The sequence below is a fragment of the Melospiza georgiana genome, chromosome 26 (genome assembly GCF_028018845.1).
Source record: "Melospiza georgiana isolate bMelGeo1 chromosome 26, bMelGeo1.pri, whole genome shotgun sequence".
Taxonomy (NCBI): domain Eukaryota; kingdom Metazoa; phylum Chordata; class Aves; order Passeriformes; family Passerellidae; genus Melospiza; species Melospiza georgiana.
In genome coordinates this window covers 6,110,350-6,132,377 of record NC_080455.1, presented here as the reverse complement: position 1 = coordinate 6,132,377, position 22,028 = coordinate 6,110,350, and the positions used below count along the sequence as shown (strand labels likewise).

The 22,028-nt window shown below is 53.6% G+C and overlaps 1 protein-coding gene across 8 annotated transcripts in view; it reads right to left on the bottom strand.

The window, feature by feature from the left end:
- The window catches only part of PTPRS (protein tyrosine phosphatase receptor type S), a 154,872-nt gene that overhangs the window by 14,997 nt on the left and 117,847 nt on the right, over positions 1–22,028 (bottom strand). For 3 of the 8 annotated variants that reach the window (XM_058041022.1, XM_058041023.1, XM_058041028.1), the window contains 13 exons: positions 20,163–20,356; positions 19,696–19,722; positions 17,736–17,853; positions 14,845–15,435; positions 14,069–14,166; positions 13,683–13,936; positions 13,243–13,336; positions 12,349–12,564; positions 10,701–10,858; positions 9,936–9,947; positions 8,156–8,268; positions 5,089–5,136; positions 1,251–1,348 (listed from right to left, as the gene is read on the bottom strand). In XM_058041022.1, coding sequence (XP_057897005.1) covers positions 1,251–1,348; positions 5,089–5,136; positions 8,156–8,268; positions 9,936–9,947; positions 10,701–10,858; positions 12,349–12,564; positions 13,243–13,336; positions 13,683–13,936; positions 14,069–14,166; positions 14,845–15,435; positions 17,736–17,853; positions 19,696–19,722; positions 20,163–20,356 — 2,021 coding nt within the window. The remainder of the gene's footprint in view (positions 1–1,250; positions 1,349–5,088; positions 5,137–8,155; positions 8,269–9,935; positions 9,948–10,700; positions 10,859–12,348; positions 12,565–13,242; positions 13,337–13,682; positions 13,937–14,068; positions 14,167–14,844; positions 15,436–17,735; positions 17,854–19,695; positions 19,723–20,162; positions 20,357–22,028) is intronic. The other 5 variants (XM_058041026.1, XM_058041025.1, XM_058041027.1 and 2 more) reach the window with 5 other exon arrangements.

Below are 22,028 nucleotides of genomic sequence, written 5' to 3'. Positions count from 1 at the left end.
GCTCACTCTGGCTGCGGAGAATTCCTAACTAATGGGTATTTATACTATTGTAATGTGTCTGTTTGCTCTCCATCCCTCTAATCATGCCTCGCCTTCACTTCATTAGCGATGTTTGTTCAGCTCTGGCTCTCCCTCTGGAGGAGGCTGGGCTGGCTCAGAGCCAGGGCACTCGGGATGTGGCATTATGCAGATCAGCCTCTGGAATCTGGATGGAGCTCAGAACGAGCTGCTGCTGCTGCTGCTGCCCCCCGAGACCCAGCGTGGGAGGAGAGACCCGGGCAGAGCAGAATGCGCCTTCTCCAAGGCCTGACCCTGCTCCAGGTGCCCGGGGATCAGGGAGGCAGGGCAGGGAGAAGCAGCCCTTGATTGGAAAACATCCCCTGGCTCCCTGCCTGCAAGCAGACACAGCCAGTCCAGACTCACCATTAGGCTAAAAATGCCAGGGCATTTGGTGTCCTTCAACAGCAAAACCAGGAGCAGAGAGAGGCTTTTTACACGGGCATGGAATGACAGGACAAGGGGCTTCAAACTGACAGGTTTTAGGGTGGGTATTAGGAGAAATTCCTGCCTGCGAGGTGGGGAAGGCCCTGAGCAGCTGTGGCTGCCCCTGGGTCCCTGGCAGTGCCCAAGGCCAGGCTGGACAGGGCTGGGAGCAGCCTGGGACAGTTAAAGGTCCCTGCTGATGGCAGGGGGGCACTGGATGGGCTTTAAGGTGCTTCCAAACCAGTGCAGTCTGATATTGGTCATTACACTTTCCCTATCACTACCACTACCTGCACAAACCCCTCAGACACGACAAGAAGCACAAACCATCCTGTTTTCCCATCTTTAGCTCCGTGGCTGCTGATGGCATCAGCTGTGGAGCACTGCCTGCTCCTCTCACCCAGCCCAGCTGTAAAAACTGGGTGTCACAGTCCTTCACTCGGTCTCCTGTGTCCTGCAGCAATCATGGGCACCCCAAGGGCAGCTCCATCCCTTCCAGGACTGCATCCCTTCTCTGAGAGAGCTCAGCCTCTGCTGAGCCAACAGGAGCAGCTCACGCACCAACCTCTTTCTTTTTATGAGCTAGAACTGAACCCAGCAAAGCTCTCAGCAAGTACTTAATTTTCAATACATAAATAGCTTTTAAATTTCAGCTAACCAGGTCCTTAAAATGAAGCTGTTCATTTGGATGAAGGCCTGTCTGAATTCCTGAATTCCCTAATTCCTGGCTCTGCAAACCCATGCACAGCACTCACTCTTGCTCATACCTCATACTCTTGGGATAATTTCAGGTTATCATTAGCTTTGAGATGCTCTGTGTGTTCAGCCAGCTCGGAAACGGGGATGGGTGGGTGGCTGAGCATACCTAAAAGACAAGACAGCAGGAAAAGGATCTCATTTAATAATGACTAAAATTCACAACCGTTGCGCATTTTATAAGAAAGAAGGAACAAGAAAAGAAAATAAATTACAATGTAAGATCTGCAATGAAAGTAGGGAGGTTAGAAGAGAAGAATTCAGGGCTCGAAATTGTGTCCTTGGAAGTAAAAAAAAAATAAAAATCAAGGAAATAAAAAACAAAAAACAGTAAAATGAGAGTGTTCCCGTGATGGCCCCATTTTCAATGTGGAAATCAGAGCAAAAACAAAAAGGAAAATCTGAAGAGCAGATGCGTGTTAGCGATTCCAAAGTGGACTTGGAATGAGCAAACGCTGCCAGAGGAACCCACGCAGCAAATGGCACAGCACCCGCCAGGATCAGGAACCAGCTCCAACAGAAAGGGAGGCAGGGGCAGATCCAGCCAACCATGGAGATGTGGGCAGGAGATGGGAACATGCAGATGGGGGGAAGCAGGGGAGGCTTTTCAGGAACCGGACTTTGTGATCTTTAAGGTCTTTTCCGACCTCTGGGACGCTCTGGGTTTGTTTTTTGCACAGTGCTGAGAAGAACTCTGCAAGTTCTCAGCCTGCTCATGCATGGGCACTGAGCTCTGACCCCCAGCATTCCCAGGGTGCAGCCAGCCTGGGAGCAGCCAGCAGGCTCCTGTTCCCTCTCCTGGCACCAGGGGGATGCTCCTTGTGCAGCACAGCCCTCCCTTCCTCCCAGCGCTGTGGGCTGGGCTGTGCAGCCCCATCCGGGCACCTTCGGGGATGGACGGGCAGGGAGATTGGGCATGATGTTCCTGAGCTGGTTGGGCATGATGTTCTTCAGCTTGCTTCAGCTGCTGCCCCTGCAAGCCCCCAGCACTTTGGTGTGCTGGTGTTGAGGCAGCCAGGGAACTCACTGGAGCCATACTGGGATGTCCCACTGGGTCAGACTGGTCCAGCTGGGGCACATCTCAGCCAGCAGCCATGGCTGATTCAGTTCTCAGCCTGGGATTTGCACATCCTGCTCTGAAAGGGGCACCTGGAGCTCTGGGAAGAGCAAGCAGAGACCCTTCCCTGCCAGGGAACTCACTGGAGCCATACTGGGAGGTCCCACTGGGTCAGACTGGTCCAACTGGGGCACATCTCAGCCAGCAGCCATGGCTGATTCAGTTCTCAGCCTGGGATTTGCACATCCTGCTCTGAAAGGGGCAGCTGGAGCTCTGGGAAGAGCAAGCAGAGACCCTTCCCTGCCAGGGAACTCACTGGAGCCATACTGGAATGTCCCACTGGGTCAGACTGGTCCAGCTGGGGCACATCTCAGCCAGCAGCCATGGCTGATTCAGTTCTCAGCCTGGGATTTGCACATGCTGCTCTGAAAGGGGCACCTGGAGCTCTGGGAAGAGCAGAGACCCTTCCCTGCCCACAGCACCCCAAAGGCTGTGCTGCCAACCCACAGGAAAAGCTCTCCGTGCTTTGCTCATCTGCATGGGATTATGTTTCTCCAAAGGCTTCCCATGCTGTCTGCCAGCCTCCCCAGAGGCCTGGAGAGCAGCACTGGGCAGTGCCCCCGATGAGAAGGACAGGGGTGGAGAAGAGATGGAAGCCAGGGAGAATTTCGAGCCCCGTGGGTGTTGGTGGGTGACAAAGCAGCGGCGTGGCAGCAGCATGGTCAGATAACTCTGAAAACTCAGCACAGAGATGGCAAAGCAAGCATGACATCCTCAGTTTTACAGTGACTTGGGAGAGGCGCTGCTTCCCCCAGGCCTGGGAACGGGGTGAGTCTGCCAAACCTCGACAGGTTTCTCCTAAGCTCACCACACATCTATTTTCAGCACAAGGAAATAGGGCTGAAAATAGATGAAGAGGGGAAATACACCAAAAAAGCTCACAAAAAATAACCCTGAGCTATCCTGGAGGCTGTGCTGGCTCCATTACAGCCTGCTGGGATCAGGGCAGGAAACCTCTCTGGGCTCATGGAGGAAAAACTCCCATTGAATCTCTTGTTGTCCTGTCCCACCACACCCGGAGGAGGGTTATTGCTCCACCTGCATGGAGGGGGCTGCCATCCACCCCAGCACCAGCTGCAGCCTGGGGTGGTGCCAGGAGCTGGTCCTCTCCCAGTGTGGGATGGGGAGGCCACCCTGGCTGGGATGCTCCAGATCAGACCAAACCAGTTTAACACCACCAGCACTCGATAGACATGTAGGTTAAAAGGAGAAAATAAACAATCTGAAACCCCAGCAATAACAAGCAAGAAAAACCCCAGATCCTGCTTGGCTCAGAAGTCATGGAGCAACATGAGCAAGAACCTCTGAGCCTGTGGGCTGCATGGGAAAATCCCTCTGTACCAATCTGGAATGAGGACTCACCTTCCCCTTGAAGGAATTTCCCAGATTTCCTTCATAAAACTCCAGGAAAAGCCCAGAGTGTGACCCCAGCAGCTCTGCCCTTTGCTGGGAGCATCCTGCTTCCCCTCCAGCCCTCCCTGCACAGAGCCTGCCTGGGAGCAATGGGAACTTGTTCTGCTGCTGTCAAGGACAGAAACTCCTCGTGGGATTCTTTCCTAGGGCTCTTTGGAATAAAAGAAGCTCTGCAGCAATAAACACTGGCCTGCTCAAAGTGCCAAGTGCAGGGGGTTTGCAGGAGGATGCAGGAGTTGGCCATGGAACGAGGCAGGAGTGGCACTGCCTCAGCTCTTCTCTCCTCTAATTCAGGAACTCATCTGGGGTGTGAGGGGCTGAGTTCAGCCAGGAAAATACCCACATCCCCTCTGTTACAATGAGGGGACAACTGTGACATATTCCATACCAAACAAACCAATATTTGGTGTAAATTTCCCAGCCCTTGCATCTCCCAGCACAAGCAGCATCTGTGACTCTTCACATTTGTCAGCTGAAACCTCACATCCTTCCCTGCCCAGTATTAAGAGAAAAAATCCAAGCCCACACCACCCAGCAAGGCTGGGATCTTGGCTCCTAATGGGATGAAATCTTTCCGAGCCAGTCTCATCTAACATTTCAATCACTTGAATCTCTCTAATCTTATCACAAAAGACTTGATTCTCTGCGCGCCAGCCAAGTCGCCAGAAACGCCACCCCAACAACATCTGCTCTGTGGCCAGAGCCCATTTATCCTGCAAAGTCACCGTGGCTGGAGGCACCCTGTGAGGTCTGGGGTGGCCTCTGCTCCCCGTGCTGCTGGAACAGCTCAGTGCCAAGGAGCAGGCCCCGCCACAGCTGGGAAATCACTTTTCCCCCCTGGATGAAAAGGTGCTTGAATGGCTCTTTCGGAGGGGGATCGGCAGCTGCAGCTCCAGTTTCTCTTTCCCTGCGTTGCAAACACCAAAGCACAACCCCCCCAGTGACACCAGGGCACAAAAACAGGGGACACTGAGGACACTGAGCCAAGCAGCAGCCATGGAACATCTTCCACAAGGGGAAAGGCAGCCCTGGATCCTCCTGGGACAGCGAGGGCAGGGTGGGAACCCAGCTGCTCCCCTGTCCTCCAAAGGGCCCTAAGGGGGAACTGTAAAACTGGAAGCACAGTTCAGACACACGGATGGCACAGAAAAGGGATGAGATGGGCAAACACCGCAGGAACACGGAGAGTTCGGCAGGAAAATCAAAAAGTAGTAACAGGAACGGAACAAGAATTGGAAAGGAAAGTGGTAGAAGAGGAAAATAATAATGGGAGGGGGGAAAAATGAAACCAACAGGAACAAAAACACACAGGAACTAACTTTCCAAGTCAAACTCAGGGTCACTGAGAGGGCTGCTCAGACCAGAATCTGCAGAAAACAGTAAAAAATAAATAAATAAAAGATACACTTTTGTAAAAATTTCATGCTAATTAAAAAAAAAAAAACAAACAAAACCAACATAAATCTAAAGAGGAAAAGAAAGGTATTTTTGTGCTGATTAGGACAGGATATCTAAGGTGTGCTATGCTTTCCCCTCTCTGAGCTGCACGTTCCCACTCCCATGTCCCTCCTCTGTTTTGATGGAGATTCTACCTGGGGTCACCTGTCTGGAGAAGAGCCCACAGCCCCTTCTGTGCCACAATTTATTGAATTTAAATGCCTTTAACTCAGAGAGCTCCTGTGGACCCTTCCCCTGCAAACTGCACCACAACCACCAACACACTCCAAGCTCATTTTCCCATCCATTTCCATTTTCACCCAATGTTTCCAAAGTTCTGTGGGAGGCAGGTGACCAACTCCCCCAAATCCTTTAAAACCTTTTAGTGCTTAACAAATGATAAAGCAGAATAACACCAGGTGGGTCAGGTCTGGCCAGAGAGCCTTGGGAAGGAAAGCATCTCCTGAAGGCAGAGCGGACACAGGCAGTGTCCTTTGGGATCTGCAGAGCTTTCATACAGGTCTGGGTGCCTCAGGTACCCTTTATAAACCTCCCAGAGCCAGAATTGACAGGTACAGCACGCCCAAAGCAGTGGGGTCAACACAAGGCTGACTCCATCCATCCATCCATCCATCCATCCATCCATCCATCCATCCATCCATCCATCATCCATCCATCATCCATCCATCCATCCATCCATCCATCCATCCATCCATCCATCCATCCATCATCCATCCATCATCCATCCATCATCCATCCATCCATCCATCATCCATCCATCCATCCATCCATCCATCCATCCATCCATCCATCCATCATCCATCCATCATCCATCCATCCATCATCCATCCATCATCCATCCATCCATCCATCCATCCATCATCCATCCATCCATCCATCATCCATCCATCATCCATCCATCCATCCATCATCCATCCATCCATCCATCCATCATCCATCCATCCATCCATCCATCCATCCCTCATCCATCCATCCATCCATCCATCCATCCATCCATCCATCCATCCATCATCCATGCATCCATCATCCATCCATCCATCCATCCATCATCCATCCATCCCTCATCCATCATCCATCCATCATCCATGCATCCATCATCCATCCATCCATCCATCCATCATCCATCCATCCATCATCCATCATCCATCCATCCATCCATCCATCCATCCATCCATCCATCCATCCATCCATCCATCCATCCATCCATCCATCCATCCATCCGTCCATCCATCCCATTAGCTGCTGGAAGCACCCTCAGCTGGCTCTGCTGTCCTGTGGCACAAAGAGAAACCCCCACTGAGGGAAACACATGGACCAGCACTTCCAGCTGCTTCTTGGCACCAAGACTTTTTATTTTTATCTCAGCAGAGTCATTTCATCTGAGGCAGTGCAGCTCCTTCCCTTGGGTCTCCCACCTCCCTCCACCTGGAGCACCCACAGGATGCTCCCAACAGGAAGCACCAGACAAGGGCAAAAACCCCAAACAAACCCAGACAAACTGCTGGGCTGCAGCTGGGAGCACTCAGAACATCTCCAACACCTCCAGACCCTCCTGCAAGAGCTGCTCTAAGAGCTGATTTAGGGACCTACCTGTGCTGGACTGCTGTCCCTGCAGTGAACCTGCTCAGCATGGCTCCTAAGCCTGGGCTGATCCCAACAGTGCCTCCTATCTCATTTTGATAAGAGCCCCTCAGCTCTTATCAGTGCCTCCTATCTCATTTTGATAAGAGCCCCTCAGCTCTCATCAGTGCCTCCTATCTCATTTGGATAAGAGCCCCTCAGCCCAGCCCTGCCTTTGTGCCTGCCCTGCTCTCTGTCCCTCCTGCCAGCCTCACCCTCAGGAAACTGGACAATGCCAAGGACAGGACTGGGATGGGGAAACAGGAGCTACAGAAACATTGCTAACGAGCACAAACAGCAAAAAACAAAAATAAAAAATAAACAAACAAACTGAAAACAACAGCCAGCCCCCAAAAAGCACAATAAATTCCCTTCCAAAGCCTCGAGCACCAGGAACTGGAGGCAGAGGTGTGGACAGGCTCTGCTCAGCATGGCCACGTGCCCCTCGGGGTGCCAGCGGTGCTGCAGGGGTGCCATGCGGGCAGTGGGACACGCGTGGGCGTGGGCACACGTGTGTGCAGGGGGAGGAGCACAGAGCTCACAGGGCCAGGCTGGGCAGCTTGGGGCAGCCTGGGGTGGGACTGAGGGGCCTCTAAGGTGCTCCCAAGCCAAACCAGCCTGGGATTCCATCACAGCATCTGCACCGAGTGAGGAGCAGCTGCCTCACCTGCTCCAAGCAGCTCCTTTCCCCTGGCACAGCCCGGGGCAGGCCTGGCTGCCTGCAGGAGAGGTTTGGCAGCAGAGAGCACCAGTTCCAGGTGGGGCTGGAGCACTGGGCAGCCTGCCACACTCATCTCCCCAGCCAGGAGCTGCCAGCTGGGGCACAGGGCAGCACTGGCACGGCCATGGTGTCTGCAGCTCAGCCCAGAGTGCACCAACTTCTCTGGAAATCCAGGAAAACCCTTCTTCTGCCTTGGCAGCACGGGGCATAACCTGTGCAAGGTCCTGGAGGATGGCAGCAAAGGTGGCTCCCAGCATCCCCACTGAGTACAGACAGGGTTGGATCTCCAGGCTGTGCCCAGGGGCAGCTCTGGCTCTCAGGCTGTGCCCAGGGCCAGCTCTGGCTCTCAGGCTGTGCCCAGGGCCAGCTCCAGGCTGTGCCCAAGGGCAGCTCTGGCTCTCAGGCTGTGCCCAGGGGCAGCTCTGGCTCTCAGGCTGTGCCCAGGGGCAGCTCCAGGCTGTGCCCAGGGGCAGCTCTGGCTCTCAGGCTGTGCCCCAGCAGCTGCAGGCAGGCAGGGAGGGCTCAGGGAAGGGCCAGGTGCCCCCTCCTGCCTCCCCAGCAGGCCAGGCTGGTCAGCAGCAGGTTACCTGGAGTCTGGAAGTTGATTCTCCTCATCTCCACGGGGTCCTTGGGGTGGTGGGGGGCAATCTCAGCGTTGTTCAGGAGGCACTTGGTCCGTGGCTCTGAATCTTTGCGTTTGCTTCACAGCAAAGCCAAAAAAAGAAACAAAAGAGACCAGAAAGAAAAAGCAGCTTAACTTCTGGGCCTTGAGGTCTCAGCTGTTTCTCAGCTACTCGTGTTCAGGCACGAGCAAAGCTCCCACAGAAAAGCAAAGGTGCAGTCAAGGGTGTAAGGAAATAAAACACATCAGAACAGGGATGAGGTTTGGCAGCTTTGCCAGGGCTGTGTTTTAGAGGTTGACAATGGCCTGGGAGCCCCTCAGCATCTTTCAGGTAAGTCTGGAAGCTCCCCCTTCTCCCAGCAGCAGCACAGACTGGCAGCCAGGAGCAGCTGAACTCCCACCTCACCCTCCCTGCTCAGAGCAGCCTCCACTGAACTCTGCAGAGCAAAAAATGTTCCAACCTGGCCAAGCCCCTTCCAGCCTGAGAGCACCAGAGCCAGCAGAACCGTTTGGAAAAATACAGAATCTCCTGGCCACGACCTTGGGCTTTGAGCTCTGATATTGCTGTTGGCTTGTTCAGGAGCCCCCAGAGCTGCCCTGCTGCAGGCAGAGGAGTCAGAGCAGCACTTTTCAATCTTCTTTGAACTGCAGAACCCTAAAAATGTGGGTTCAACAAACAGTGTAGACACATCCTCTCCCAGCACAGCTGTGCCTGCTGAGATCCACCTCTCCCTGCCAGGCACCAGAGCCTGCTCCAAGCCGCCAGCTGAGCTGCACATGGAAGTGCTTCCCAATATATTTCCCTCCAAATGGCTTAGGTTAGCTCAGGCAGCCGAAAAAGTCTTTGCTGACCTGGCTCATTCTCCTTGAAGAGAATTTAGAAGCAAAGCCCAGTGCTGACCTAAAGATGTGATAATTTCTTGCAGAGAGGCAGTGATGAGCTGCTGGGAGCTGAACCTCTGCAGAGAGCTGAGAATGTGGCCCCTATCCTGAGGGGGGAAAGGTGGTCCAGCCCTTCCAGCAAGGGGCTGTGGAGCTCCTCACCTCTCCTGCTCAAGCCTCCCATCATCTGCCTGCAGCAGCCATGGCAATCACTTAGGCAGACAGGAGGTTATCCAGGACATTTTGAGCTGTCTCCTGATGTCACTAATAGCCAGAAGAAGTGGTCTGAGCCCTGCCAGCACTGCATGGGGCAGCATTTTGGAATGACACCACTTTGCAGTTTGGGTTTATTTTTGCTGCAGTTCTGAAGCTGCTGTTAACAGTTCGTGGACTGAACCCATCAGTGAAAACTCTTCCAGCCTTGGAAATGGCTGGGGAAAAGTCTCATTTCTGCAGCCATAAACAGACTCTGTCAGAAGCCCTTGGCTGAGGGGCAGGAGCAGCTTCTGCCACAGGACAAGGCCAGCTCAGCTGTGAGAATGCTGCTTGCACTGTGCCAGGGGCTCAGGACAGCCCGTGTGGAGCAGCCAGACATGCAGAAACCCACTCTCACCTCTGCCTGCCACACAAACGAGAGCTGCTCTGCTCCATTAACCAGCACTTTATGAGCCATTCACTGTCACTGCTGCCCAACCTGGGCAAGGGCCGTCTCATTTAGGAATGGACAAACAGGAGAAAGCTGGGCTTGCTTTGCTTTTCCTGCCCCAATTCCAACACGGTCCCAGCCCCAACAACACACAGCAAACACTGCTTAACACACAGCAAGCAAGAACCCGAATAAAAGGCAAATCTAGTGCTCTTACCTGTCTGGTTTGCTGTCCAGGAAAGCAGTGAGTGGAGAGGAGACAAGAAAAACGCTCAGGTTAGAAAGGACTTGCAGAGCCAGGGGGAAGCATCTGCTCAGCTCTAACCCTGGCAGCAGAGGTGGGACCAGCAAAGATCACCCAGCCAAAGGGACACCGACCAGAACCCCTAAGCCCCTGCCAAAAGCAGAGATGGAGCAGGGCTGGGAGAGCTCCCCCCACCCTGGGAATGAGCTGTCCTAGCTAAGGACACCTCTGCTGGCCATTGTCACCTTTATTTACTCTGCTCAGCCCCTGCTGTCCCCTTCCCTTGCCCTGTGTGTGCTCAGGGACCCCCAGCTCCCATCCACACCCCATGAACTGCTCAGAAAGCCAAGGGAAAGGGAGACAAAAAGAGGTTTTCCCTTCTCTCTCCTGAAGAACCATACCCTGCTCCTGTCTCCCATCCCCAGCAGGAAACCAGTCTGAGAGCAGTGGAGGTCTGTGCTGCCCCCCAGCCCAGGGGTGCCTCCCCTGCATCCCCCAGTGCCCACAGGGAGTCCTGGCACACTCAGTGCCCAAGGGAGGGTCTGTGGGACAGGCACAGCTTTCCTGGGAGGGCACAACCTGCAGCAGCAAATCCCTGCTGATCCCTCCTGTGCTGGGCACACTCTCCCATCCCAGCATTTGTGCCTCAGGGAAGGGTTTCCCCTCATGAGCAGGACAGAAATCCCCTTTAGGGCCCTGGGGACGCCCAGAACCATCTCAGGGGTGAGCAGCTCTTACTTTTTGTAGAGCAGGATGGCGATGACGATGCAGATGATGAAGACCACGGCCAGGACGGGCCCAATGACCCAGATGAGCCCCTCCTCACCATCAATGATGGGCTGGGGGTCAGGGTTGTCCAGCTGGATGGGGTCAGAGAAGGGACTGGCAGCATAGGTCTGCAAGACAGGGAACAGGGGGGAACACAGCTCAGAGGTGGCGTGGGACTGAAGAGGGCCAAGCACAGGATATTGCACAGGAGGAGCTGCTGGAGAGGGCGTGAGCTCTCTGCACCACAACCCAAATGCTGACAGGGAAAAATGCCCTCTCCAGCCCAGAGAAAATGCCCTGTTCCTGGGCATCCACATGAGGGGTATGTTCCAATGCTCCAGTGAGACAGAGCACGGAAAGATCTCACTCACGTGAGGCTGCAGCCTGCCCTGTGTCTGCCATTCCTGCTGCTCCTGTGCCAGCACAGCCCCGAGCCCCCACCACTGCCACAAACACACAAACACTGCCCAAGCTCTCACGTAACCATCTGGATTTTGACAGTCAGAGGGAATTACAGAGCAAGAGGGAAGGGATTAAAACAAGAATTAACGCTTGGTCTGGTGACTGAGAGAAAACAACGCTGACAAATAAATACAAAGCAGTAAAACACTGTGTGTGTCCTCTGCTGCCTCTTCGCTGAGCTGGTTCTTGAGGAGGATCAGAGACACATCCAAACCCTTTTAAAGTCCTGACAAAGGATGAATTCCCATCCTACCCAGGAACTGAACAGCACAGAGAACTGGCATGGCCTGCTTTGGGAGAGCAGCCAGGGATGGGACAGGAACAGGGGCTCTGGGTCCTTGAACTCCATCAGTCTGAGCAGGCTGGAATGCTGCTCCACACTCAGGAGCTGCTGTGGATCCAGGCCACTGGGAGTGAGTCTGCAGCACCTTGTTCTAAAGCAGAAATTACCTCAAGCTGCAGTAATCCGATTGAGAAACCCATTCAGGAGCGTGTCAGCCTAATCCTTTAATATCAAATACACAAGTAAATATTTATTGGGGAAAAAAACCTCTGAAAACCCTTAATTTCCAATAGCTCCCTGCTACAATTCCATAGGGGGATTTAAAAACAACAAAGTATTAGGCTGTTTCCTATTGTGTGTGAGGGAGGAGGCAGGTAAATATTAAAATAGTTGTTTTCATAAAGCCAAGTACAGCCCCAGTGAAAACAGCAGAGATGCTGAATTGGTAGACAGAACTTGTAGTTTTCCATTAAAAAATGGAAATCTCTGTGCTTGACGAGGAACTCAGCAATGCCCAGAGTGTGACATGGTCTAGGAGCAGGATGTCTGGGGTCATTGCTCTGAGGAGTTAAAGAACAGCCTTTAAAGGAAATTACTGTTCAAAAAGGGGTTTGACCCAGGGCCCTCTGAACTCTGGTGCTGTTCCTCCCCATTCTGGAGCCACGAGTGTGCAAGGTCTGCCCACAACGACTGGGACAGTCACAGCTCCTCTTGTCCTCTTGTGCTTGGAAGAGACAAATGCAGGCACAAGCACAAGCAGCTCATCAGGCACAAGAGCCACAGCTGGAAAGAAAAAAACCCCTCCAGGACGCCAGGAGGGCAGCAGGGCCAGGGCAGGGAGCAGAAGGGCTGGGGGAACCAGGCAGCGCTTACAGCCTCGGGCTCCTGCAGCACAGCCAGGATGAAGAGCACGTATTTCTGTCCTGGCTCCAGGGCTCTGTTCTCAAAGTTGTCGTAGTGCTTCATGTCCCCCAGGATGAAGTGCGAGGGCAGCGAGCGGAAGCGGGCGGCGATGTAGGGCCGGGGGAAGTCCAGCTGCCGCGAGTGCCGCAGGCTCCGGCGCCGCAGCCGCGCGATGTCCTGCACCAGCTGCGGGCAACAGGGCACCTGAGAGCCTGCACGGGGGCAGCAGGGAGAGCCAAACCCCCTCCCAGCCTGTGCTCCCTGGCTGCTCGGAGTGAGGAGCACGGGTACCCCAAACACCCCTCCCAGCCTGGCTGCATGAATGAGGAGCACAGGTACCCCAAATCCCCCTGCCAGTCTGGGGAGCACAGGTACCCCAAAATCCCCTCCCAGTCTGGGGAGCACAGGTACCCAAAATCCCCTCCCAGTCTGGGGAGCACAGGTACCCCAAACCCCCTCCCAGTCTGGGGAGCACAGGTACCCAAAATCCCCTCCCAATCTGGGGAGCACAGGTACCCAAAATCCCCTCCCAGTCTGGGGAGCACAGGTACCCCAAATCCCCCTGCCAGTCTGGGGAGCACAGGTACCCCAAATCCCCTCCCAGTCTGGGGAGCACAGGTACCCCAAATCCCCCTGCCAGTCTGGGGAGCACAGGTACCCCAAATCCCCTCCCAGCCTGGCTGCCCTGATGAGGAGCACAGGTACCCCAAATCCCCCTCCCAGCCTGGGGAGCACAGGTACCCAAATCCCCCTGCCAGTCTGGGGAGCACAGGTACCCCAAACCCCCTCCCAGCCCTCAGGTCCCCATCCCATTCCCGCTGCTCTCTCTCCCCCTGTGCTGAGTGCAGCTTCAGCCACACTCACCTCCTCCAGGTCCATCTCCTCAGGGCTGCCCAGGGGGTTGAGGAACTGTCCCCCCCGGGACTTCCTCAGAGGCACCACCACAATGTAGAAAGCTCTAAATGTTGGCAATGACAAGAAGAAACAGAAGGAATGAGCCATGGAAGAAGGGAGCACACACACTGATGTGAGTTTGCCCAAAGTGCCCCACTGGCTCGAGCCCCTTATTCTGCATTCAGCACAGCTGCTGTTCCTGGAAGGAGCTGGGTTCAGTGGCAGCCCCACGTCTCCTTGTGCACTCCCTGCACACTTCTTTGGCTTTCCCTGTTAGTTGTGGAACAGTCAGGAAGGCTGGAAATGCAGGGATCACCCTCCTGGTACTGCCCCTGGGGGTTTCCAGCCATCAGGGCTGACCCCCAAAACACAAACTGAGCCCCCAGCCCTGCAGTTAAACAGAAACCTACTGGACAGGCACAGAGCTCTTCACGTCGGGGAGAATCACCACCACGTTGCCATCAGCATCAGGCTTGTGGGTCACCTCTGGCTTCTTGGACAACATGTCAGCAGCAGTCCAGGCCGCCACGTTCTGCTGCAGCCCCCCCATGCTGTTGCCCTGGTTCATCAGCACGAAGTTGTAGAAGGTGCGGGGCCTCAGGTGCGTGATGAGTTTCTTGGTGGTCCGGCCGTCCACGTCCACGTGCAGCCCGTTGTACTGGATCTGTGGGAGGGGAGGAGGTTCTTCCCTGAGCAAGCTCCTTCCTTCCCATCCCTTCCTTGCGCAGGGAACGTGGAGCACCCAGCCCTGAAGAGCTGGGGCACACACGGGGAGAAACCCCTGCCCTCCACTTGCCTTGTATGGGGTAGGAGAGTTGTAATTCTCAGGGAACTCCCAGCTCAGGAGGACAGATGTCTTTGTCACCATCTTCACCTTGAAGTTTTTGGGTAAAACTGCAGAGAAAAAAGTGAGGAGGAAGGGGAGAAAGGAGAAGAAAAGGCAGCAGAGGGAAGGAAGAGCAGGAAAGAGAAGGAAGAGAATGTCAAGTGCTGGAAGAGGGGCCTGCCAGGCTGGGTCTGGCTGCGGCTGCAGGAACTGAAGGGATTGCTCCTGCCTCCACTGTGCTTGAGTTTTGCCAAGGTCCATCTCCCAGTGCTCCCTGTCCCTGTGCCTAACCCCAGCAGGGCACGTGGCTGTGCCCCCACACTCTGGGCCTGGGTGGCTGCTGCAGGAACGAGGTGCTGCCTGGCTGAGCATGCTCAGGTGAAGAAAAACCCATCCCAGGTCACGGCTTGAGGGTTTTGGCTTTTTCTTTTTTTTTTAATTTTTGCTCTTTTCTTTTGGCTGCTTGCAAAAGCTGAAGAAAATGCTCTTCCCACCTGTAGAGTGACTGGCCCCCCCCTTCAGGTGCCAGTGACAGGAGGTGTCCGGACTTAACTTAGAAGAAAGCGGTAAAAGGGACTTACCTGGCCCAAGGCAGAGAGGAGCGGAGGGACTGAGAGTGACACCAGAGTGCTTTGCATTTACTCACGAGCCTGGCTGGGCCCGGCCTGACCTCTCCAGCTCTCTTGCCTCCCGGCACCAGCCCCGGATACAAGGGGAGAGAGGGAGGAGAAACCGGTGAGTCCTACCTTGGTCCAGCTGGAACGTCCGATACTGGACGGTCGGGCTGTAGGGCCCGGGGCCTTTACTGGTGTGAGCACGGATTTTAACGTCATAGGCGGTGTTGGGTTTGAGGCCGTTGAGGGTGTACGAGTTCTCTGGGGAGGGGGGCAGCTCTTTTTCCAGCAGGTTCCCGGGAGAACCGGCTTCCCGGTAGGCCACGGTGTATTTGACGATGGCGCCGTTCCTCTCGGCCAGCACGGGGGGCAGCCAGCCGAACTGCACCGACATGGACGTGACATTGCTGGCCTCCAGGATCTGGGGGTACCCCTTGGGGATGTCCTCGGGGGTGCTGAGTTCCTGCACGGCTTCCTCCCCGAAGCCGGCCCGGCTTTTCACGGCCAGCTTGAAGACGTAGGTGGCGCCCTTGTGGATGCTGGTGGCGATGTACTTATCCTCCAGAGCCGAGAACTCCAGCGTGGCCAGAGGGGCCACGTCCTTGCGGCCAAACTGCAGCCGGTAGCCCAGCACCTGGCCCTCGGCGCCCAGCGGCGGCTCCCACTTCACCAGCAGGGTGTTCTCCTCTGTCTGGTGCACAGACAGGATGGGCTTTCCTGGGACTGGCAGAGAAGAGAGACACACAGGAGCTGCAGGGACTCTTCAGCTCCACGGAACCCCAACTGCTGCCACCCTGTACGCCCTAAACAGTTGGGGAAATGAAGAGCACTGCCAACATGTCAGCTGTGAGCTGCTGACACATTGCTGAATTTATTTCCTTCCCTTTGGTTCAGGATGTGCACAGCTCCTCCCTCATCCCTGGACCACTCACCCTCCACCACTGGGAAGGGCAGACTCAGGAGTCAGGCTCCCAGCCTCCTGTCCCAGTTGCTTCCCAGGGCAGGGAAAAACAAACCTGGAGTCTCCAAATTCCCAGCCTCCCTCCCTCTCTCCATTACACAGCCCAGCTCATGCAGAAAGAGCCTGGAACAGATTGGCCCAGGCTGGGGAGTCCAGAGCAGCTGAGGGTGAAGCAATGAAGGATGGAAGGAAGTCTGGGCAGCCCCAGGTCCTGAGCAGCAGGCGCAGGGCCAGCTCACACGGCTGGCAGGCAGCTCATCGCCCACTTGGGTACAGAAGGAAGCACAGGCAGAGGAGCCAGAGCCCAAAATGTGTGTGAGGCAGAGGGCAGGGAGAGCTGCTGCTCTCTCTGTGCTGCTCCTCTGCTCTGGAGGCAGGGAACTCACAGTGCTGGTGCATTTTCAGCGAGCTCCCCCACGTCTGGGGGTTCTGGGGAGCTCAGCAGTGCCATGTCTCTGCCTAATGAGCCCTGGCACTGGCTGACTGCTAAGCAAGCCCACAGCCACAGTTAAATGACACGTGCAGGCCCAGAGATCCCCGAAGCCAGAGAAAGCAGAGCATTAATTCCAGCAGCTCACGCGTCATTGACACTCAGCTCCACTATTAGAGATCTAATTTCCTTCTCTCCGCCTTGGTGTTTCTCCTGGTTGGACAGGAGGAGAGAAACGGAGCTGGGAGATGTCCCACGGCAGGAGCCTGACCAAGGGGTGAGGGCTGGAATGCTGGAAGGAGGGAGCAGGGCAGGATCTGAAAGGGTCACACTGGGAACTCTGCCTGACACCTCGCTGGGGACGAGGGGCTGTCTCTAAAACAAATCCTGCATTCCTTCCAAAGTGCCAAAGAATGGCAGGGAGAGCCAGCCTCCTCCCCTGGGAATGCCTAAGGAACACATTAAAGAGAAAAAGAGTGCCATTACCTTTATGTTTCAGTTTTTATCACAAACGTTACTGTAATCAGCTGAGCTTGGAAGTATTACATCTGCACAACAAATATTGTTTGGAATAAAGGTGAGAAGAAAGTTCAGAGAGGGGGAAGTGCTTTATTTTGCAATTGGTTTGGACAGTAAAGGAGAAAATTAGATGTATTACTGTATTTAAATTCAGCCCCCAGCCCTGAGTGATAAAGAAAGAAATCTCTCCTCTCAGAAGGTGTATTGACTCAATACTGCAAAGAAGGTAAGAATGTTACAGAGCCATTTGAAAGATTTTTTTTTTTAAATAGCTATTTCAAGTCAGGGGAAATTGAGTTTTGGGTAATAGCTGCTGTGCTGGAGAAAACATCCCTCTGTGACTGATCACCTGCACTGCAAATCCTAATGGAAGAGATGAGGGAGGGTGACAAGGGAGAGTGACAAGGGAGCCAGGCAGAGAGAAAGGCTCCAGGAGAGGAAAACAGAGAGGGTGGGGAGCCTCAGGAAGAAGGAAAGCAGAGAAGCTGGGAGTTAGTGAGGAGAAACATGGGCAGAAGGAGCAGAGGGTGAGTGAAGGAAAAGGCTTTGGCTGGTATGTGCAGACAGAGCTCAGAACCCAGAAATGGGAGCCAGGAAAGGTCAATACTGTCAGAGTTTCTCCCTCCAGCAGTCCTGAACACGGGGGATGTACACCAGACATGGTACCAGAAGAGAAGAGTGGGCAGGACAAGCACCCACTGTCTGCCTGCTGCTCCTCAGGTCTTTGCAAATCAGCACCCTGAGAGCAGAGCTGTGCTGTCCCCAGTGCACCTGCCTGGGCCACCTGCAAAGCTGCAGTCTCTCCAGTCCTTCTGATGCACTGCAATTTACAGCCCAAGACACTACAAGGGACAAATTCATCCTCTGTTGTGCTTCTGGGTGTGCCTGGGCTTTCTGAAGCACTGGACAGAAAATGGTGACATTTGGTGAGGGCTGCGTGTGAGGAATGAAGGGGTTTCTGCCGCCCTCAATCTAACTTTGCCCTTGGGGCAGTCTGGCTCTTGCTGCAAGTCTGTCCTTTGAGAAGGGAGTGGGATGGAAGAAGGTGAGTCTGGAGAAGCCCCTTGGCTTTAGGGAAGGGGTGAATCCCACTGGAGAGGAAAAGGCTCTCACCTGCACCCTTGGTGGTGACCACTTTGGGCTTGCTGCGGGCACCATCTCCCTTCATGGTGTAGGCGGCCACGGTGATGGAATAGGCAGTCTCGGGCTGGAGCCCAGCAATGATCATTTCCTGTTTGCCAGATGCCAAAGGGAAATCGTGTCAGTATTAAGGCCCACACCCAAGAGCAGCCCTCTCCTCCTGGCAGGAGGCTCAGCCCTTTTCCAGCATGCAGGAACACCAAATCCAAGGGCACGAGACACTCTGGGGCTTCTGTGGGACGTGGCAGAGGGGGAGAGCCCCGTTCCCCTGGAGAGGCACTCACAGCTCTGCAAACACAGCCTGGCTCTGCAGGGCCCTGTGCAAGGCAGCCTCCTCCAGATCTGCCTCTCACACATTCCCTGTCTTCACACAAACCACTTCAGCATCCAAATGCTGTCGCTCCCTTCAAAGCTTTCCTCTCCACTGTGCGGCCTCAGAGGAGGCTCAGAGGTTTCAGGGAGATTACATTTTTTTTTTTTCCCACCATTACCCCTCTCTTCCCTCCTCAAGAGATATTTTTAATGCTTTCATAATATTAAAGGGATTGCTTGAATGCAAAGTGCAAGACGACACATTCTGCTCACGCTAAAGCTCCCTGCTAAATCCCACCCCCTCCTTCCCATCCTCTATCAGCCTCCCCACACCTGGCTCCCAGGAGCTTTTGTTGGAACACTGGCCTCAAGAACAGCCCTTCCCCAGGAGGGATGCAGCCTTTCAAAGGGTTGTGTTGGAAAAGGAACACCCGTGCTAAATCAAACAGGATGACAGCACATGCAGCAGGGTTTTCCCCAAGGCCCCAGAAAGGAGGGAGATGGGAATGTTGTGCATGTTTTATGGCTTTCCCCTCTCCTCACCCCTTCGTGCATTCAATATTAAGTCTCAGGGCAGCACTTGGGAAGAATTTGTTAGTCCTGAAAATAATTATTTCCCCTGATGGCGAGCTGGGAGTGGAACAGCAGAACTTTGGAACAGTGGGATTTTGATCAGTGACTTTGGAGGCAGGGACAGGTCTGGCTCCTGGAAGTCAAGAAAATTGTTCTGCTCTCACACCTGCCACTGAGCTTTATGAAGATTTTAAGAAAGGGGCTTTGTCTCTCTGAGATTCATTCTCCATCCCTCAAAGGGAGGCCCCTCACTTGTGCAGGGCATTGGCAATGCCCAGGAGACACAAACACCACCAGTTTAGTTGTGTTTTACCTCAGAACTCTGCCATTCCAAGAAGAAAAAGCTTTCTCCTACTTCTTGGTAGCTGTAGGATTTTGGAAAACATTTATCATTTTAGCAGAAATAGCAAATGCCAAACAGCCAAGCTGATTTTAAGGTACTTCAAAAGGAAAAGCACCAATAATGATTCGGTGCTTTGCATCAATGAGTTTCTAAGAATCTCAGCCCTTTGAGAGCACAAAGCATTTGTTCGTGCTGTGGTAGCTCAGGACTCATGGATTCTGTGCTCCCAGTGCTTCCCAGGGTATCTTTTCCAGACACAGAGGTTACAAAGCAGCCCATCTGAGCTCCCTGGCCTGGTGGAAGGTGTCCCTGCTCCTGGCTGGGAGTGGAACAAGATGGCCTTTAAGGTCCCTTCCAATCCAAACTATTTTAGGATTCTCATCTGTTCAAAGCAGTCCCAAATTCAATATGCCATCTGCTTCCCCGTGGAGGAGCAGCAGACCCATCTTTCCTTCAGAGCCAAAGGGAAAACCCTGTGGGATTGCTGCGTGCTGACAAACGACACGATCACAGAGGGGCACAGAGCAGTGACAGGGAGGGGACAATGCATGGGAACACCAAAAACAGGCTCTAAAACAGGCACACTTGCACTGCAAAAAAAACAAAAACAAAAAAAAAGGAAAAGGAAAATATCACACCACAACAGGAAGTGGGAGAAGGGAAGAGGCAGAACCAGCATGGGAGGATTTTGATGTTTTTACTTACGTATTCAGCAGTGTCATCTGTTTCCCACTGGGCAGAGAACAAGAGAGGTTTGGCACGTGAGAATACAAGAGGGGAAAGAAGGGAAAGACAGAGACACAGCATGAGGAAGGAGTCCCTGAGCAAGCAGCCACACAAGGTCAGAAGTTACCAGGCAAGCATGAGGGAAGAAGTAGAGTGGGAGAAATTAGTAGATTCCACTGCGGCCTTGGCCTGAATTAAAAGACTTCCCAGACACAGCAAGGATGAACGGATGGATGGATATTTATCTATCTCAGTGCTGGGACAGCAGCTCATACTCTTCCACAGCAACATTGTCTGGGAGCACAAATGCGAGACAGAGGTGCGGCAGAGACACAGCCACACCTTGTCCCATATCCCCTTTTGGCCCTTCAGCAGAGCCACACTGCCCACAACAGCCACATCCCCCCTTCCCCAGCCTCCCGGGGCTGGCCCAGGTGAGCCCTTACCTGGGCATCGGCCAGCATGATGTCCTTGATGTGGGGCAGCCCCCTGGCCTCGCCGTTCTCCATGCGCACGTAGTGCACCTGGTAGCCGCGGATCTGGCCGTGCTGCCGGCTGGGCACCGGCGAGCGCCAGAACACCTGGATGGCCGAGGAGTTGAGCACCTCCACCTCCACCTTCCGTGGAGGAGCGCTGGGCACTGCAGGGAGGGAGGGAGGGAGGCAACCAGGGGTTCTGGTCATTGGGTGTTGAAATTTGGAAGTCTCTTTTCCCAGCCCGGCACTTGAAGGAGTCAGAGCTCTTCAGTTTCTCGGTCTCAAGGTTGTTTATTGTTCTTTATTGATGAAATTTTTTCTCCTGTCCTGCTGAGGTCAGTTTAGCAAAACAGCTCAGGACACTCTGCCTGCCCCCGGGTGGTGTTATATCTTTATACTAAAAACTACAAATACAATGTTTACAATTACTTCCCAATACCTATCACCTGTGTTAGACAGTGAGCTTCTACTCTAAACCAATCTGTAAGTGCCACCATCACAGCAGAAGAGGGAGGCCAAGAAGAAGAAGGAGAAATGCAGGACACTCTCAGATCGCTCCATCTTGCCCTCTGGACCTCCATTCTAGAAACCCCAAAATCTACTTTTTCACCTCGTGATAAATTCACTAGCACTCTACCTAATTTTTTGTGGCTTGCAGATCTTCATCTAAGGTTGGTAACTTGCTCCATGGGTCATAACCAAACCCACACAGGGGCATTTTGGGCTCTGTGCCAGGGTCCCTGAGACCCCTGGCAGGGTCAGAGGGATTTCCTGGGTCCTGACAATTGGGGGTCTGCTGGGAGCCCATCCCTGCTCCTCTGGATTTGAGCTCTGGGAGGAGACCTGAGCACCTGAGCATCCCATCACCTGGCACTGCCCTCCCAGTTCTGGGGGATTGTGAGGGTCTGTGGGACCTGATCTGCACGGCCTGGACACAGGGATGGTGTCACTGTTCAGAGCCATCAGAAGGCTGGGTGGCATAAAGCACACATCTTTACTTCAGACTGCTCCTTTTATACAGGTAGACCTGATTGGTCATCTAATCAATACATTTCACCTGACTGGCTAATTAACAAGACACCCATTTATAAACAATCTTATGAGAATAACAAGAAAACAGCTATTAGGAAAACAACACCTGTAGGTTGTTTTTAATAATAAGCTATCATTGTTTATCTCCAGCTCCCTAAATTCTCCCAATATTATTTGAGGTCCTACCCTCACATTGAGGGTGCTCCTCTCCCTTCATGCACCCATTCATCCTTTCCCCTGGTTTTATTTTGTTGTAGAAATACCAGGAAAAGTCAGGTCTCTGAGTGGGGCCACTGAACTGTTGTCACTCAAGATTTTTGAAACTTCAACAGATTCCTCCTTTCTACAACTGACAAAAGCTCTGAGGTAGTAACAAGGAATGTGTGGGAAGAACTCTTTAAAACACGTGCTCTCAGGCACAGAGTGGGACTCTTGGGGCTGTCCCATGCAGGACCAGGAGCTGGACTTGGCTCATCCTTGTGGGTCCCATCCAACTCAGGATATACAATGACTCAAGTCCTGGCAGCAAAGGTTTTCCTCACAGCAAAGGTTTTCCTCACAGCAAAGGTTTTTCTCACAGCAAAGGTTTTCCTCACAGCAAAGGTTTTTAGTGCCTTGGCTGCTCCTGGCTCAGTGAGAGCATCTTTGCAGAGGGAGTGGTGCAGTCAAGACTCAGAGATATTAAGACTAATCCAGGGAGTAGAACCCTATAGACCCCAGTGCTCGGATGGCACCTGAGGATGGTGCAGTCAAGACTCAGAGATATTGAGAAAGACCCATAAAACACAGGGGAGAGGAACCCTA